Here is a 17,702-nt window from a genome sequence, read left to right on the forward strand (position 1 = left end):
GGTCATACTCCACTGGCTCTTCTGTTTGCCTGGCCCATCTCAAAAGGGTAGGTAGTCTGTGGGTTGCCACAAAGGTCAACCACTAAGAAGCAGAGCTCTGATTAGAAACCTGGCCTCAGGCTTTTGTGGTTTTGTTTCTTTGTTTCTTGGACATCGTTTTCTAGTTTCTATGAGATGATTGTTGGAGTCAGGCTCTACTCACTGGGACAAAGACAGTTTTTCTAAAGGAGTCTATAGTTGTGGAAATACTAGATGGACCTCATTAAAAGATGATTTCACCCACAATGGTTTGCATTTGGACAATATAGCAAGAACTATTTGTATGTCTACAAAGTATTTTGAAATTCTTAGGTGATGGCAAGGAGCAGAGAGGGAGATGGTTTGTTTCTCTCGCTGCTGCTTCTGATCCTGCCAATAATGTCATTGTGAATTTGGAAGATGTCCCATATTATGCAGAGCAGCTTCTCTCATTAACATCTCAGAGGGAGGAAGTGAAAATGATGGGATTTATTTCTAGTGTGTGACCTTGTTCTGTCTTAGAATTACTTTTAGTTAAGGATTTAGGATTGAACTACCACCAAAGTGAACCTGCTGTCTAGCTATCAGTGAACTACATACTGAGCTGCCAGTGTGTGAACTCTTCAAAAGTGCCAAGGCCCATCAGTGGCCATTATTACTTGGTAACTGAGAGCCTTGAATTTTGTCTTGAGTTAAGAAGAGAAAAGAGGAGTCACAACTCTTTTGAGAGCAAGGCACATCACCCCTAATGAGAGGATCTGTGAATTAGTCATTGATTTTTTTTTTTCAGTACAAAAATGATAGCGAGGGTCATCTAACTCTTCCTTTTGGATTTGAGAGAAAAGTATTGAGATGTGATTTATATGCCATAAAATTTATCTTTGTAAAACATGAATTTCAGCATTTTCAAACACATTCATTTATGTAATCCTTATGATAAAGCAATTAAAGAAGAAATTTTGTACCTATTTGCTAATTATCATTTTCCCATTCATTCCTCCTCCCCTACTTTGTCTTAGGCAACCACAAGTCTTGATTTTGTCTGTACAGATTTGTTTATACTGTACTTTGACAATAAATGTAATCATATCATATTTGTACTTTTATGGATGTCTCTTTTCACTTTCTATGTTGTCCCATTACTTTTTTTTTTCATTTTTAGATTTCTGTGTGTGTGTGTGGTGAAAGATAGGAAATAGGGACCATGCCAACCTTACAACAGGTGTTTAGACTTAGTGTCAGGGGAATATGGGTGTCTTGCTTGGTGATGGCTACAACCTTTCATGCATTCTTTACTCTCTTCTCACCTTCTTTCCCTTTATGTGGCCAGAAACAATAGAATTCCTTCCTATCTTTCTGTGTCTTTCTTTTTTATGGCTTTGAATCCACACTTCTCTGTTACTGAGTTTCTAGTTCTAACAAATGTCATCTCAGACTACCTTCTCCATTGCTATGGCTATGTTCCTAATTACTAGAACTTGTCTTGTATTTTCAAGCCATTGCTAGCATATGAGGTTAAACTCAGGTAGGTGATAGCCATCTATTTTATCTACAGGCAATGTTTCTAGTATTTGTAGTTCTAGTTCTTTGAGCAAAATGGTAGTTTGTGGCAACATCTCAGCTCTTCATGGAATTCTTCAAAGCTAAGATTCTGTTTGATCCGTTAGAATAGTTTCTGTAAGTTTCAGCACCCCTCAGCAGGTTAAACTGCTCCTAAGTAAGTTCTATTCCAAGTCTCCTCCATTTCCAACCAATGACAGGAGTCAAGTCCTATAAGCAATGCAAGAAATATTAACTAGTCACTGGAAAAGAAAAAGTAAAATCTCTAGAGAAATTTTCATGTCATGTTGGCATTTGTCGAGTCTAAATTGCTCAAGGTACCAAGATATATTTTCTAGCCTCTTATTTTCTTTTCTCTTTCAATTTTAATGGAACAACAAAATAAATATCTTGAGAATAACTGAATTTTGAAAAAAAATAGAAGCATGAGGTTTCTATAAAGAAGAAATCACTTCCAGTCATGCCTAATGGTTTTTCTAATAGCATTGTAAAATTAGAAGATGAGATGTGAGCTAGGGTATATTGCATATTTGAATTCATATAACGTACTTGGTAGGGTGTTTTCTATTTTTACTTATATAATTATCCTTAGTAGTTTTAGAAAAGCAAAAACCGACCCCGAGGCTAACCAAGATCAAAGGAGAAAAGTGGCAGTCATAATTGATGAGATACAGTTGAACATTGTATGTGAAGAAGAGAAAGCTCAGAAATCCCAGTTAATTTTATACTTGTGAGAATTTTTTCAATAGGAGGAAGTTATTTCTGTGATTCTTTAGATCCTAGAATTTGCTAATAAATAGATATTTCATGATTTAAGTTTATCATAAAGAAAAATTCTTCTTTCTTTTTTCTTTCTTTTTTTTCTTTTCCACCTTTCTTTGACAAATATATTTGAAGATGAAGCAGTATTTAACTTTCTGGTTGAAAATGATTAGGCAAATTATAAATGACAAAATGTCAAGTATATATTGGACATGATATATTCATGGATTCTTCTAATAAACATTAAATTCTCAAATCTGTGATATCAATTTTGTACTAATAAAATATGTACATATGTATTTGTGCATATATATATGTATACATTTTAAAACAACAAGCAAATCCACAGGGAAATCAAAACTTAAACTTTATATCTTAAATTTTATATCTTTGGAGGTCTTCAGAAAATGTGATTTTGAAACATTTGAATTACATGACCTTATAAGTATCAGTTCTTTATTTTCTTACTTGAGGCTCTCACTAGAAGAGAGCATTAAGAATCATATTTGTAGACCAGGAAAGCACTACTATAGACTTAAATAATAAGTAATGTTTCACTTGGCAAAGTTTTAACAACAAAAATATCATTGAACGTTTCTTTCTGGTCCTGTTCAGCTCATGAGGAATGGCTATGGCAGACATGAGAGATGACTGGCCACCAATTAAATGAAGTGATTACTGAAATCAGAGAAAAGAAAGCTCAGAGGAGGATGGTTTGGATTGACTGGGGTAAGGTTAGAAGACTATATAGTCTTCCAATCTTTGAAATGCGAAGTAGAATCTGGAATTATTAAATATGGTCAAATATGGAATAAAAGAATGGAAAAGTGTGAAATATAGGAGGTTTCCATTTAGGACAAATGTTATGTCCTCCCCCAAAGCCATAAAACACTGAGCCAAGAATGATCTTTGTATGGATCTCTGTATGAGACATGTAAGCAGAGTTGGATTCAATTTTACGTATAATGTGGTAAAGACACAAATTATACAAATTATATAATGTATAATCTGAAAGAGTCAGATATAGGAGCGTTCTCTGCATTTTCTGTAATAACCTGATCATGACATTGTTCCTCCATTCACAATTTTTAATATAACAAACATAATCACTATATCAGTCTGTATTTCCAAGAAAAAATTATTCAATGAGATAAAATAACTAATGTGCTTAAAGTAGGAGAAAGTGAATTAACTGACTTGAACACCACCACTAAAACTGGCATAAAATTAAGTTTCTATTTAAACATAGTAGAATTTAATAAACATTCTACTTCTAAAGTTAGATAGGCCTTATTAAAATCATCTTATTTCTTCCCAGAAATGTACATCTAGGATACTAATACCAAATATATAAAAGTACCAATGATATGCAAATGATTTCATTTATACACATATGCTACTAATCAGTATAGACTTTTTAAACTGGTGTTTTGTGAGACTCCTAACAGTAGGAGTGTATGTTCCTCTGTCTCTTTTGCCTGCTCTTGGAACTCTTTTCCTCCTACTGGGTTGCCTTGTCCAACTTCAATATGAGGGTGTTTATTTTGTCTTATTGTATCTTTTGTCCTGTTTGGCTGTCATCTCTTTGAGGCCTGCTCTTTCCTGAAGGGGAGATGGGCGGGAGGTAGTGAATCTGAAGGAGGATGTAGATTAGAGGGTAGGATGAGTGGGGGGAGGTGAAAATGTGGTTGGGATGTATCATTTGAGAGAAGAATCTATTTTCAATAAAAGGTGATTATTATAAGAACTACATTAGTTTCTGTATAAACATGACAATTGTGCTGACATGAAATTGTTTGATGGTTTTGGCAATAGTCAAATAGGAACTTATTTGACATTGTATATTTAGCTATTCTATTTCTTTGATGGCTAATCAGAGGAGATTTCTACTTGAGAAGGACACACACAAAAAAAATCTGTCTCTTATTCAAAAGACACTCTTAACCATGACTGATTACAGAAATGGTTGCTGCCAGGCTGGTGGAAGCATGGAAGTTAAAGGAGGGAAATGATGCCGTGCTCAAACATGGGAACAGTTTTGGGTGGTATATTCTTTCTATGGAGAGAGTGCTTGGCTTGAAATAGATTCTCAGAGAAACCTGAGTCAGACAAAAACTGTTAAGAAATGTTGTAAGATCATATTTCAGAAAAGCCAAATAGAGTGATAGGCTAAGTAAGAAAAATAGGGAGTGTGACTTCAGGCTTCCTTCTATTAATATAATTTTGTCTTCTTTGTATGGATTTTAATAATTTTCCTTTGATGAAGAAGATATGTAGTTATTCTGTATTGTAGGTGTTTTATAAGAGTAACTAGACCAGCTCAGTAAGATTAGGATTTTTACTATCTGACAGCTTATATGTTGAATGAATTGCTCAGTGTTTCTATCCATTTGGCATCATGTTAATAAAACTCCCTTAGGATTATGAAAACCATGTAGTATTTTGCATAAGCACTTTTCAAATCCAGGTATGGAGCTATCTCAGACTTCCTGTTGACTTTCTACTGATGCCCAAAGAGATATACTCCTAGAAATGACAAATCTCCAAGAGGTCTGACATTGTGAGGCCCATGAATACTTGATTAGGTTAAGGTGCTATGAATTAGTACCCTTGTAAACTTTCTGGATGTGCTTTGTCTTTACAAAGTCTTAACTTCACAGTCTATTTTTTATTAGCCAAGGGATTTAGCAGCTTTCTTCTATATGACAGCATTTGCAATTATAATTAAGAAATGTATTAAAACTAGAGTGAATTAATGTGGAAAATGGATGGTGGCTAGGGACTACATTTCCCAAACTAGGTGTGAAAGAATAACTCAGTCTGAGAAGAGGGAGGTGGATTCCAAAGCAAGAATGGAAATGTGAAAACCTTCGAGGAATGTCCAAGTAAATTCAAACTTTCATCACAGTGAACATAAGTGTTGAATAAAAAGGATGTGAGACATCTCAATAGACTTGGGAACCTACATTTGCTTTATAATTTGTTGTCTCTATTAGTTACTATTTTTGACCTTACTGAGGTGTTGCTTAAAGCAAAAATTGTATGGAATAATTCAAAAGGTGACATCAAAATCCTTTGGAATATTGAGAAATTTTAGCCTTAATTTCCAGAGTCATGTGTCATGGATAAATCTGCCATAATAGATTAGAAAGAAAGCTCTGCTAATTTCCTCAGGAGTGAAGCAGTCATCTTAATCCCTAGTGGGATAGAAATGGATGCTTTTTCTTTTGTGAACTCCAAAGGACATATAGTTTGTCCACAGAAAGGGAAGAAGCTGATTAAGCCTTGCTTGATTTTGTTGTAATCTTTATGCAATTTCAGGATATAGCAGAGCACAAGGGTATATATTCCTTAAAAAGGCATTAACATTCTTTGAACTCTCAAGAACATATACAGAACAGGGGGAGGAAACCTAAAGATGGACACTTTACTCATCATTGAGTTGTGCTTTCAAAGGTAGAGGGTATCTCCTTCCTTCCTTGTGATGCCATGAGAAAAAAGACTTCAATATTCTTCTATATTAAATGACTTCAAAAGGCTCAAAAGCCCTTTTAAATCTGGCGATCCTGATGCCAGCAACAATGGAACAGGTAACTTTTATTAGCTTGACAGTGGCCAGCACTAAGCAACTTATGCCAGTGCTTGGAGGTACTAAAATCCATGTAACAGCGGAGGCCATGCAGACAGGGAGGCCTCACATTTAGGGATGACCAGATTCCCTGACTCTTCAATCACCAATTTGAAGATCACTCCTCTTCCTCTATGTTTTGAAAAATATGTTTTAAATTATAGTTTCATTATTCAAAAGTCTTTGAATTTAAATATATATATTTTAAATTGGAATAGAATTGTGTCACTTTCCCTCTTTTCTTTCCTCCCTCTAGCCCTTCCTTGCTTCCTGCTCTGAAACCCCTCTTATATTCCCTCCCACTCTTAAGCTGATAAACTCTTTCTTTATTATTATTATTATTATTATTATTATTATTATTATTATTGTTACATATATGCATATAAATGTATACACGCATATGCATACATGTATACAAATACAACTTTCTGAGTCCACTTTTGTTATTTGTGTATATATGTTATTTGTATATATATAATCACTTCTCATTGGACAACAAATAGGAGAGAAATTACTTCAAAATAGCTAAGTGCTTCAAAATAGCTAATCTAACTTCACATGATCTTATTCTGTTTTTAAAAATAAGCAAATAGAGAGATTAGAAGAAACTTACCTTAATTCCAAAATGCTAACAGAGTTTCCTGAAGGAAATATTCGCCTTACAAAATTGAAGTCTCCAACATACACACTACCATCAGGTCCAGAAGCTAAGGCAACAGGAGCAAAAAGTTTGTTGTTGTGGGCTGGACCATTGCAGTTAGTGCAGGCTACACTCCTTTGGTGTCCATTGCCCATTATGGTAGCTATGACAGGGGGCTGCTGGGAAATGAACATATTTTCCCCATTTCCTTTATGAATAATTCCTACACATAGTAAAAAAAAAAGGAACAAAAAATTAGAAAAGTATTTGCCAAACAAATATCTTGCCAAAAGTTAAGTTCTTTCAGAGTTCAAAACAGGAGGGAACTTTGGCCTTATGGGAGAATCTGAGAGTGAATTACATTACTATTAATTTTATTTAAATGCATAACTATAACAAATAGTGTTGTAACATTTTGCCTCAGTTTGTCTTTCTGTGAAGTAGGGAAATGCAAAGAGTCTCTTTAATACTGATTCCAAAATCTATAATAAAGTATTTGATGACTTTTAATGCTCTCCTATTTACTCAGCTCTGTAGATTCTGTGTGACAACTTTTTCATTTAGGGTTGGCTCTATTGATGCCTCACATTCATCTGCCTGACTCCAAATTATCCTCAGTATGCTATTTGTTCAGAAAAAGAGACTCTCCGTTCATTTTAATAGTAACCTTAGTACAACACAATCAGGCTGGTAAAGTGCTTTTATGAGAAGGAAAGAATTCCTACTGCTACACTGCACTCCAAAGCTATACTAAAGAGACTTGAATTTTCTATGCCTTTGGATCATATCTTACATCATTGCTAAAACTAGAGACACTGACTTACGAAAATGTTTTTCAACCATTAACTTTAGGTAATTACCCATGACTTTGACTCTCATCAAAATTAGCCAAAGCTTTCTTCTATCTGGAGTCTTTACCCAACATGCACTTTCTTCTTAGACCTTTTGCCTTGGAAGCTCTACAGCTACCTCAAACTGAAAAAGGGTTAGAACTGAGCTCATTATATATATATATTTTGTATCTCCTACTAAACTCCTCCCTTCCTCTCTCTTTAAAAATCCATCCCATGTGTATTGTCTCTGGTACATAGTTACCTAGTTTGGAAATCTGGTCATAATGATGACTCTTCATTTCATTTCATTCTCTAAGCCTAATTAGTAATTCCTATTGAGAGTACCTCCTTAAATGTACTGAAAATTTCCCCCCTGTTCCTACTATTACTGCCTTAGTTCAGTTTTCCTGATCTTCAGGCATACCCATCTGCAAACCATTGTCCATACCCCTGGCACAGAGATTAATAAAACCTTACAATATGTACATATCCACCACGGAATAAAGAGTGCATTCAGTATTGATAAGGCATACAAATTATGTGTTGGTTGGCCTTCCTATGTTTTATGAGAATTTTTTTCTCTCTCATTACACTTTCCTTTGTATTCCCATATCTGGTCATAACCAGAAATGTATGCTTTCTTTCACATTCTTCTCTTCTGCTTTAATTTTTTATGTATTATTGTCCCATATCCTGAATTCCCTCTTCATTTTTGTCTGAGGGAACAAACTTCAGACCTCAGTTTGTGTCTTCCCTAATACTCTACCCAGGCAGAATCGGTCACTTTCCTCTGTGTGTGCCCATACTTTGCTTTCCATAGCTCTATTGTAACACTCACAACTCTGTGTGATACATTTTCCCTACTTCTCTATCTTCCCCATTGTAATATGAATGAACCCCTTGAAGGCACGCCCGCCTTCTGTCTTACTCCTTTCTATAATTTTAGTTCCAATCCTCATGGCCAAGTTTTTATAAGTACTCAGTAAATGCTGAAAATAGGTTTTGAGTCTCTTGTAGTTTCCTTTTTCAAATCTCAATGAGTTTGCAAACCTGCTGTGCCTGGGCAGAAAATCCAAGGAACATGTATCGCTGTGCTAAATAGCACAAGTCAGTCGAGAGTGAGTCAGGGCAGGTGAAACATCCATGTGTCAGGCTGAAGGAACTGACAGCAAATGAATGGATACAGTTATACTGTATGCCCTTAGTTTTCCCTCTCTTGTTCCTTGCTATCTATATCCCCACACTATCTGTTATTCTCCCTAAATGCTTCCAGAAATGTCTTCTCCAGTTCTCTTCCAACTTCCAGCTTCACATAAGAAACTATTGATCATTCTGAGATAGGAACATTGCTGGTAAAAATAAATAAGAACATAAAATATGCATGTCAAGGCACCAATATATTCCTATAAAGGGACTTCCAGGAACTAGAAATTCCATCCATCATATGGTCTTTGGATTTCAAATTTAAATATGTTTATATTCCCTCCCAGGGTGACTCCAGCTAGCTTTTGAACTAGATTTACAAGAGTAAGTATAAGTTCACATTCCAACAAACTGATCTTGTATTACAAAACTGTGGGATAACTTTATTGTTACTACCTACTTATTAAACTGTTGTTAATAACTTTATTAGCCAGTAAGGACATTTTGGATGATTTTAGAATAATTAATTCAATATGATTAATAGGACCGAATTTCATTTCCCTCCAAAACCATTTAAGTGTAGTGTGGTCAATACTGCAATTTTAATGAAATGGGAGGAGGAAGTAAAGGAAACTCTAATGGCATTTGCACAACATTATTGAAAAGAAATCACCTGATGCTTGTTAGCCGAATATCTGACCAATGAGGAAGTATGATACATTGGTTAGTAATTGACGAAACCACTGTTTCACATGTCAGTACTTCAGCAATTTGTGATAGGCTGTATTAGTCAAAAATCTCTCCAAGTATTGGCTTGGAAACGCGATTTACTATTAACATCTATTTTCAAAGGTAGATCTCCATTTTTTATATCAATATAATGGTATAGTTAACAACTGTCCTCAAAATGACATGTTATTACCAGGCTTCTAGCAATTTAAAACTAAAGATGGCTATTCTAACCCATTCTTCGAAGCCTGCTATTCCACAACTCCCCCTTTCCATTAGAAAGCCCAGTACTCCATCAAAAAAGAAGAATGATTAAAGGAAATAAACTATAAGGCAATGTACTTTCTGATTACATCTCTACAATTGATGTCTTGCTTTCATGCAAGGTACTAAAGTGCCCATGTACTGAAATTACCATTTCTGTTTAAAGCTGAAGCAATCAAAACAAAAATGGGCAAACCCCTTTTGTATTGCCCTGGAAAAATAGATCATTTTGAAGGGTGTTTTCATTGTTTCAAGAATCTGTTTAACCTTCCATTACACAGAACCAGGCCATACCATCTAGCAACAATGATTTAACACCAATTTTTTGTAAAAGGTTGCTGTGAAAATATTTTGTTTATGTGTCTGGAAATTTTGATCAATTATTACTGCTTCTTTTGTAGTTTATTTGGCAACTTATGCTTGTTTTGAAATGGGACAACATGCATTATTTATATGAAGGCCAACTTCTTTGGGATTGGGTGTCCTAGTTGACAATGAAATATCACTGAATGTGATGCCTTTTCTACCCCAAGTTTTCCCTTTCTCTGTTATAGAAAAAGCCAAGTTTGCACTGTAATAAAGTAAGCACAGTTTTAAAACATTTCACTCCTACCTTTCTGCTACCTTGCTCAAAAGTTCTTCTGAAGCTTATAAACAAGTTTAAAAATTAGATTCCCATTGGAAGCCAGTGGGTAGTGCTTTATGCTGATTTCAAAGGAGAAACCATTTTTCAGACTTATGACCAACAAGGGACACAATACATATTTCTCTAACTACTTGACTGAGAGGGTATGAACACAAAATGGGAGAGATGCCAATGTGATCAATGGCGCTTTACTTCTCCCAGTAAAACCAATTGTTGACAAACTACTGGCCTATCTGGGAGGCTAAGGGAATTTGCTATTTCTGATAGATTATAATGTACAATTAGTATTGTGGATTGTTCTAATATTTTTTGACAGTTAACTCCTAGGAAACACTAGAGGATGTTAGAAAAAAATATGGTTAATCTCTGTAATGAATAATAATTTTAGAATATGTACTCTGCACAATCATCAAGGGGTATATTTATTGAATAGCAAAGGGGGTAGCATTGTTGAAAGCCATCCATTTCTAGTGTTTTTGTCATGATAAAAGCAGAAACTGTCTGTGTACCTCAGGTTGAATGTTCACAATCGTTTCTGCACAAGCAGTGGTTAATTGTCAGGTAAATATAATTGTGGTCCCTGAAATGACAAATGGTCTGAATACAGTGCCTATTGGAACCTACCCACTGTGTAATGATTGGGGAGCCAGAGAAATACTGAGACTAGAGTGGCAGCAGACATCCAATCTAATTATAGGTGTCTTTTTAACCAGCAAGAGGAAATTGGAGGAAGATAGATTCTTGTTTCTAATCTACTATCTGTCTCAGATCAAAAAGGCTGGGTGCCTAAAGAGTTAGGCTTTTTCATGAGAGAAGTGGAGTGGCAGAATTTGGAAAGACATTGTTCCTGCTCTAATCAGTCAGAAAAGATCATCTGACCTGAGGGGGAAGAGCATTGCTTTCTAAATTGGTGTTCCGTGTTCTGAACCTCGCTCCCTTGCATTTATCATTCTTGCTTCTAAAACTGCCTTTGTAGGTGGGATTTTGACTTCAGAAACACCCTAAGACAGACATTTGTATGCAAGGTCAAGCTAAAAGGCACTGACAGAGCTGGCTTCAGTTCTATTTCCTGACAAGGCGGGACCAGTTCTTGGTGAGAAACACAACATTTCCACAAAAGAGATGGTCAGTGTACAAATGACCTTTGGAGGAGAGGGGAGAAATTATCCAAAATAGAAAGTGTTCCTTCTCATTAAAAATGATCAGAAAGGTAGAAACAGAAAGCAGATGTAGTGAGGGTGCTGGTAATGCAAGAGATATTTTTGTTGTGATAAAATATTCTGTATGTGGGTTTTGGTGATCACAGCACAAGTAGAAATTTACTAAGAATCATTTAAGTGTGCACTTAAAATGGGTAAGTTTTATGATGTATAAATTATACTTCAATAAAGCCGTTCAAAATTCTCAGAAGTAACCTCATACCTAATTACCTAAGAAGTAATTATGGGTGAATTAGGAATGTAAGCAATGCATGGTTCCGAAAGCCAGCTTTCTGAATGGCTCCCCTCTGTTTCAACATCAATGTGAAGCAAATGATAAGAAGATACAAGGTTGGGAGCACACAGCTGGGGGCTGGTTCCATTGAGGTCATTTCCCACTTTGTGTTTAATGTCAATGACAGGCGTTTGAAAGAGACAATCCATATACGCCAATAAAAGTGAGTGGAAAAGAAACGGTTGCTTAAAATGTCAAACTCTTTCAAATCAAAACAAAAAAATACCCTAATAATTTAATAAGTGGCATCTGCCCTTTCCTTTTTGTACTCTGAAAACTGTGGCTCTCCTTTTGACAACTGAAAAAAAAAAAGTTGACATTTTATGTCTGTTCTTGAAGTTTTGCTGTAATTTTTTTTTTTTTTGTTGAAATGGAACTCAGCATCCTTCTTCAAGGGGAAGGGGGAGGTATACTGGATTTGTTTACCTGGGTCTCACACAGGCTTAGGATAGGATTTGCCATTCTATCGGTGGAGCAAATCTGGTTCTCTTTGTTCATCAAAATTTCTATGTAGTTATTTGTCATGTACAAATGTACATGTACAAATGAAGTAAGATCATGGACAGAATCATAAAACACAGCTCTTGGCATCACAAAATAACTCATATTTATCCCATAAATGTAGGAAGAATAGAAGGATGGCTGAACTAAAGACATACTTATTTTTGCCTTCTGGAAATGCAACCTTTAGTGTAAGATTCCTTGAGAGACTGCTTGTTTAGACAGAGAGTAATATGATTTTTAAAAAATTTTGTGGTGAAAAGTTACAAGTAGAAGATGTTTGGAGGAAATCTGGACAGAAATCCTAAGGACCAGTTTCCAAGTGGAGTGGGAGAGTAAGCAGAGGACCTTGAATGAAGCTGTCATGACCAGAGTGGAAAAATCAGTGTGAACTCGGTGGATACACGTGAACCTTTCTCATGACTGAGTTCCTCATTTACTCAAGGCTTCAATCACCCACTAAGAACATGTGAGAACAGATGAGAGTGTTCTGATCCTAAAGAACTAAAACAAACTCAACATTAGTATATAGTACCCATAAGCAAATGTATTAATTAGGTGATTTTTTTACTCTTATACTTGGCCAATTTTTCACTAACAAATGAGTACTAAACAGGATTAGCAAACTAGTATTAACACAATTCTTAAAATTATCTCACCGCTTTGAGGATTAAAAATGTGATGCTTATTCAAGGACCAGCCTCCTAGGTTAGATGCATCCATCTCAAAGCCCTGCAAAACAACTGTCCTTTGTTCCCAGAGAATAAATTCAGGGCACATCTCATATTCATATCCCACAGACACTGCAAAAGAAGAGTTAATAACATATTAGAAAATTATAAAATATTTGGCTCCTGTTCACATTGGTTGATAATTCTGTGATCATTGTGTCAGCTAATGATTTCTGATTTGGGGTGAAATTTAATAGCCTTTCATGTGGCATAGTATGGAGCTGTGCTTAGAATGGCATTGGCTCTCTGAGAATTCCATGCACAGAGCATAATTCCTTAGTACTTTTACAAAGGTACAGGAGAGGGTTGGTATTGCACTTCTCTTCATTGCAAAATGCATTCAGGAAATGGACTTTGGAGTACCGAACCACTTATGCAAGACTTGAATACATATGACACTAATAAAATTGATTTAGTCCATTCATGTATTTTCTGTACTAACAGCCTTTACTTTACTGAGAGGCCCAAATTTGCTTGGAGTGCTGCAACTGTAAATCCTAGTTTGTGAGGGTTATGCTCTCACTTCTGCATGTAGAGTACCAATGGGACATCACCCAAGCATTTGGCTTCAACTCCTATGAAGCACAGATGTTGTGCATTAAATGTGGAACCCTAGTATGCCTCTAAAATGGGAAGTACAGAATGTGGTATCTTAGATGTCTTTGTCCTACTGAAATATGTATAGCCCAAGCACACCAAGTCGTAGCCATTTTCCCAGTTGGTGAACCTGCTTACCTGTGGAACCCCAGATTTCTGCCTTCTCAATTTCAAAATGCTTTTTAGCACCTAAATGTTCTAAGCCCGAGAATACTGGCTCATTACTCTGCACATCCCAACGGTGCTTTTGCCCCACTGCCAGCTTAAAATAGACCCAGTTAGTCTGTCATCAAATACTACTTTCTAGTACCAGCCTCTACTAGGTCGTTAGATAACTTTGGAGAGCTTCAGTTTATCCTCTCCTGTTTGGTTATAAAAACTGGTAAAACAAACAAACAAACAAACAAACAAGTGTTTAAAACAATGGCAGAATAACAGATCCTAATGAAAAATGAATGCAAACCATTTTTGGTTACTGCCATTATTATGTAGTCAGAAAACAAATTGATTTGCTCTGTGTGTGTGTGTGTGTGTGTGTGTGTGTGTGTGTGTGTATGTGTGTATACACATGTAGAAGTATATATATATATATTCCATATGGAGATAAGTCAAACCATCCTTAAGATTACGAGAATGCTAGTCTCTAATTTTATAAATGCATGGCTAATCTGAAGTTGCAGCTTACATTTCTTTTGGTCTCTTAATCCAATAAAGTTTAGGAGCAGGGAATCATAATACTTTTTACTGGGTGTGGCTTATGATTTGAAGGACCCTATGGTTGACAGAAAACCCTAAGTTTGCTGCTATTGGTTTTGAAACCCTTTATATTGTTTTAGGGAAGGGAATATGTATTTTTATTTTTGTCTCACAGGGCTTCACAAGTTATATAAGCAATTCTGATGTCACTGTATTTCTATCAGCCATCAGGTGGTTAAGATTCATGGCAAGTAATTTTTGTGTGTGTGTGAATACACATTGTATATGTTTTCATACATGTAGAAACCAGAGGTTGACATAAGTGTACCTTTATCAGTAGCTGTCTACCTTATTAGTTTTAAATTTAAAATTATCTTTATTTGTTTGTTGGTTTAATTATTTGCTTATTGGTTGCTTTGCTTGTGCTTACAAGTGCCTGTTCCAAATGTGTATGTGGACTGTAGAGGGCGCGAAGGACTCATCTTTCTCTTTCTACCATGTGGTTTCCATCTATCTAACTCAGGCCATCAGGCTTGGCTACAACCAGCATTACCAACTAAGCCATTTTGCCAGCCGCACCCTTAGTTTTGGTGGGAGCAGTTTCTCAGTGAACTGAAGCTCATCCGTTCAGCTAAACTGGCTGACCAGAAAACCCAGGGATCCTCTTTTTTTATGCCTTCTCTGTTTCTGGGATTACAAATGCCACCACACCTGGCTTTCACATGGATTCTGGGGATTGAAGTCAGGTCCTCATGCATGAACAACAGGCACTTTATCTAATGAGCCACCTCCACATTGTAGTCTCAACCAAGCAACATTATCAAGATTAGTCAGTGGGCAAGGGAAATTACTAATCATAAAATGAAGGTAATGTCTAAATGGAAATCATTTCAGAGATATTTGTATAATGCTGTTCTTTATGAAGATAGGTATAAGATCTCTCAGCTAAAAGGAATCTCAAGGGTATCTCTGGGAACACTTGTGTCGTTAATCAGTGCTGTCTACAGTATCCATGATACCTCATCATAACTCTTGGCTAAAACAACCCCAAACAGCTGATTTTAGACTAAGAAAAGAAAACCACTTTCTGATCTGCTGTTAAGTAGCTTTGGGGGTCTCAGGCAAGTTTTTCTTCATCTCTGAGGGTTGGGATCTTCATTGGTACACAAGTTGGGAGAGGGACATTAAAATTGGTCCTTCTTATGTGTTATGATGTTTTTATTTGTGAATTTTGTGAACAATATTATGTATCGTCTTCCCAGAAAACTGCAAATATATACAAATGTACCAATTTAGATTGTTAGTTGTCTTAAAATTCAAGTAATACTAGAGAAAAGACCCAAGAGGCTGAAGGGCTTGCAGCCCCTTAGGACGAACAACAATATGAACTAACTAGTACCCTCAGAGCTCCCAGGGACTAAACCACCAACCAAGGAGTACACATGATGGGACTCATGGCTCCAGCTGCATATACATAGCAGAGGATGGCCTAGTTGGTCATCAACGGGAGGAGAGGCCCTTGGTCCTGTGAAGGTTCTATGCCCCAGTGTAGGGGAATTCCAGGGCCAGGAAGTGGGAGAGGGTGGGTTGGTGAGCAGGGGGAGAGGGGAGGGAACAGGGTGTTTTTTTACTTTTTATTTTTTTCTTATTTTTTGAGGGGAAACTGGGAAAGGAGATATCATATAACATGTAAATAAAGAAAATTTCTAATAAAAAACCCAAAAATTCAAGTAATACTTTTGGATTAAAGACACATGTATTAAATAATTCTTTTCATTTCACATTTAGCATTAACAATATATGATTCAAGTTTCAGTCCTGTTACATCATACTACTAGGAAAGTTCAACTTTAGGATCAAACTAACAAGCCAAATATTACAATGCATCTCATGTTGGAAAAATCAGGTGGATAGAGAATGTTGTTGTATAGAACGACATGGTTTCTGCTTCTCTTGCCAATGTTTAAAAGTCTTGATTAATAAATAATCACAACAACAATAATTGCAAGTTCCTTTAAAGTCATCATCTCGTTCCCCACAGTATGCCTGGCAACTATGGGATCTGCCTTCTGTACCATGTAAGTCTGCTAAGCTCCCTTAGAATCCCTTCTCCGGAAGGTGATTGTGCAGTTTTGCAAATAAGCAGTGTGCCTTGGTGACCTCTGATGATGGTGTGAAGCCTGCTTTTCCCCTCGCAGTAACAGTTAAAGATCATCCTAACTCGGCAGCAGGAAACGCTTACATAAAGCATCAATGAAACAGTTCTCAACGCAATGGTAATGAGACATGCATACTCTTTTTACCTCCTCCTATCTGCTCTCTGAATTGCTCTCTAGTCCACAACAAAAAAGTGCATTGGCTGCAAACCCTACAATTATATTACTTTTTTTTCCCTCCCCAGTCACAGCAAATAGCAACAAGGCAGCCACTTAATAAGTTCCTTCTAATTTTTATTAGATTTACTTTCTCCTGAGAAAGCTCTATGAGCTAATAAAGTTATAATTTATACTTAAGACTTGTCCAAAATTCCAACTGACTTTAATGAGAATGGCTGTGTGTTGGTGTATTTTTGTGTGCAACTCCTTGCTCATAGTAACAAGGCAAGGTTTCTTTCTGACAGCAGCCTACTTTAGCATAATCCTGGAACTTCGAATTGGCTTCTGAGAAGGGAAAGTTTCACTCTATGATGCTGAACTGCTCTCAAAATGCAATAAATACAAATGTAGCAAGTACAGCAGCGGTCCAATCTTCCACTTCTCATGGAAGCATAGTGTCACGCACTAAAGCCCTAGTCTTTTGTATAATTAAATATAGGGAAAGGGGATTTATATTGGGTCCCGTGCTAAAAATGCTAAGCTTTGACACAACATTCTGCTCAATACCATGACAGTTGCCAGGCTAAGTAAGCAGAGTGGACCATGACCAGTTTCTGGCCTGCTCCCTATTTGATCATTAACACAGTTACTGTATAAGTCACAGATTCAGTGAGGCTAGGAAAGCTAGTATAATAGGAAAGAGAACAATAATTCAACAGTATTTCAGAAGGACTGTAGAAATGGTTTAGATACAGGGATTGGTAAAGGGCCTCGTGCTGGTGGGAATATACTGAAAAGGCAGTTGAAAAAAATTCAATATGGAAGAATACTTTCTTTGAGCCATGTGATACCCTCCTTTGTAACACCCTTAATTCCATCTAGAGTTCTGCCTTTCTGTATTCTTTGCCTCACATTCATGCAGAGACAGTAAGAGAATATTTGCTAAGCATGGGTCACTGGCTGTCATGATATACATTATTGCAGAGGGCTGTCCCTTCTGGTCACAGGGGCACATGTCTGACTTCATTGTTAGTCTTCTTGCAAATGTTACACTGGCTTATAAGGAAGATTGAATAAGACAGACTGGCTTGTTCTCTCCAAAGCATCAAAAACCAACAAACAAAAAATAAAATAAAACCCTCTTA

The 17,702-nt window shown here is 36.3% G+C and overlaps 1 protein-coding gene across 7 annotated transcripts in view; it reads right to left on the reverse strand.

Moving 5' to 3' along the window:
* Tenm1 (teneurin transmembrane protein 1) overlaps positions 1-17,702 on the reverse strand; it is an 803,700-nt gene that overhangs the window by 105,514 nt on the left and 680,484 nt on the right. For all 7 annotated transcript variants that reach the window (XM_031355201.1, XM_031355294.1, XM_031355365.1 and 4 more), the window contains 2 exons: positions 12,878-13,021; positions 6,582-6,831 (listed from right to left, as the gene is read on the reverse strand). In XM_031355201.1, coding sequence (XP_031211061.1) covers positions 6,582-6,831; positions 12,878-13,021 — 394 coding nt within the window. The remainder of the gene's footprint in view (positions 1-6,581; positions 6,832-12,877; positions 13,022-17,702) is intronic.

Source organism: Mastomys coucha, chromosome X, assembly GCF_008632895.1.
Source record: "Mastomys coucha isolate ucsf_1 chromosome X, UCSF_Mcou_1, whole genome shotgun sequence".
NCBI classification, from domain to species: domain Eukaryota; kingdom Metazoa; phylum Chordata; class Mammalia; order Rodentia; family Muridae; genus Mastomys; species Mastomys coucha.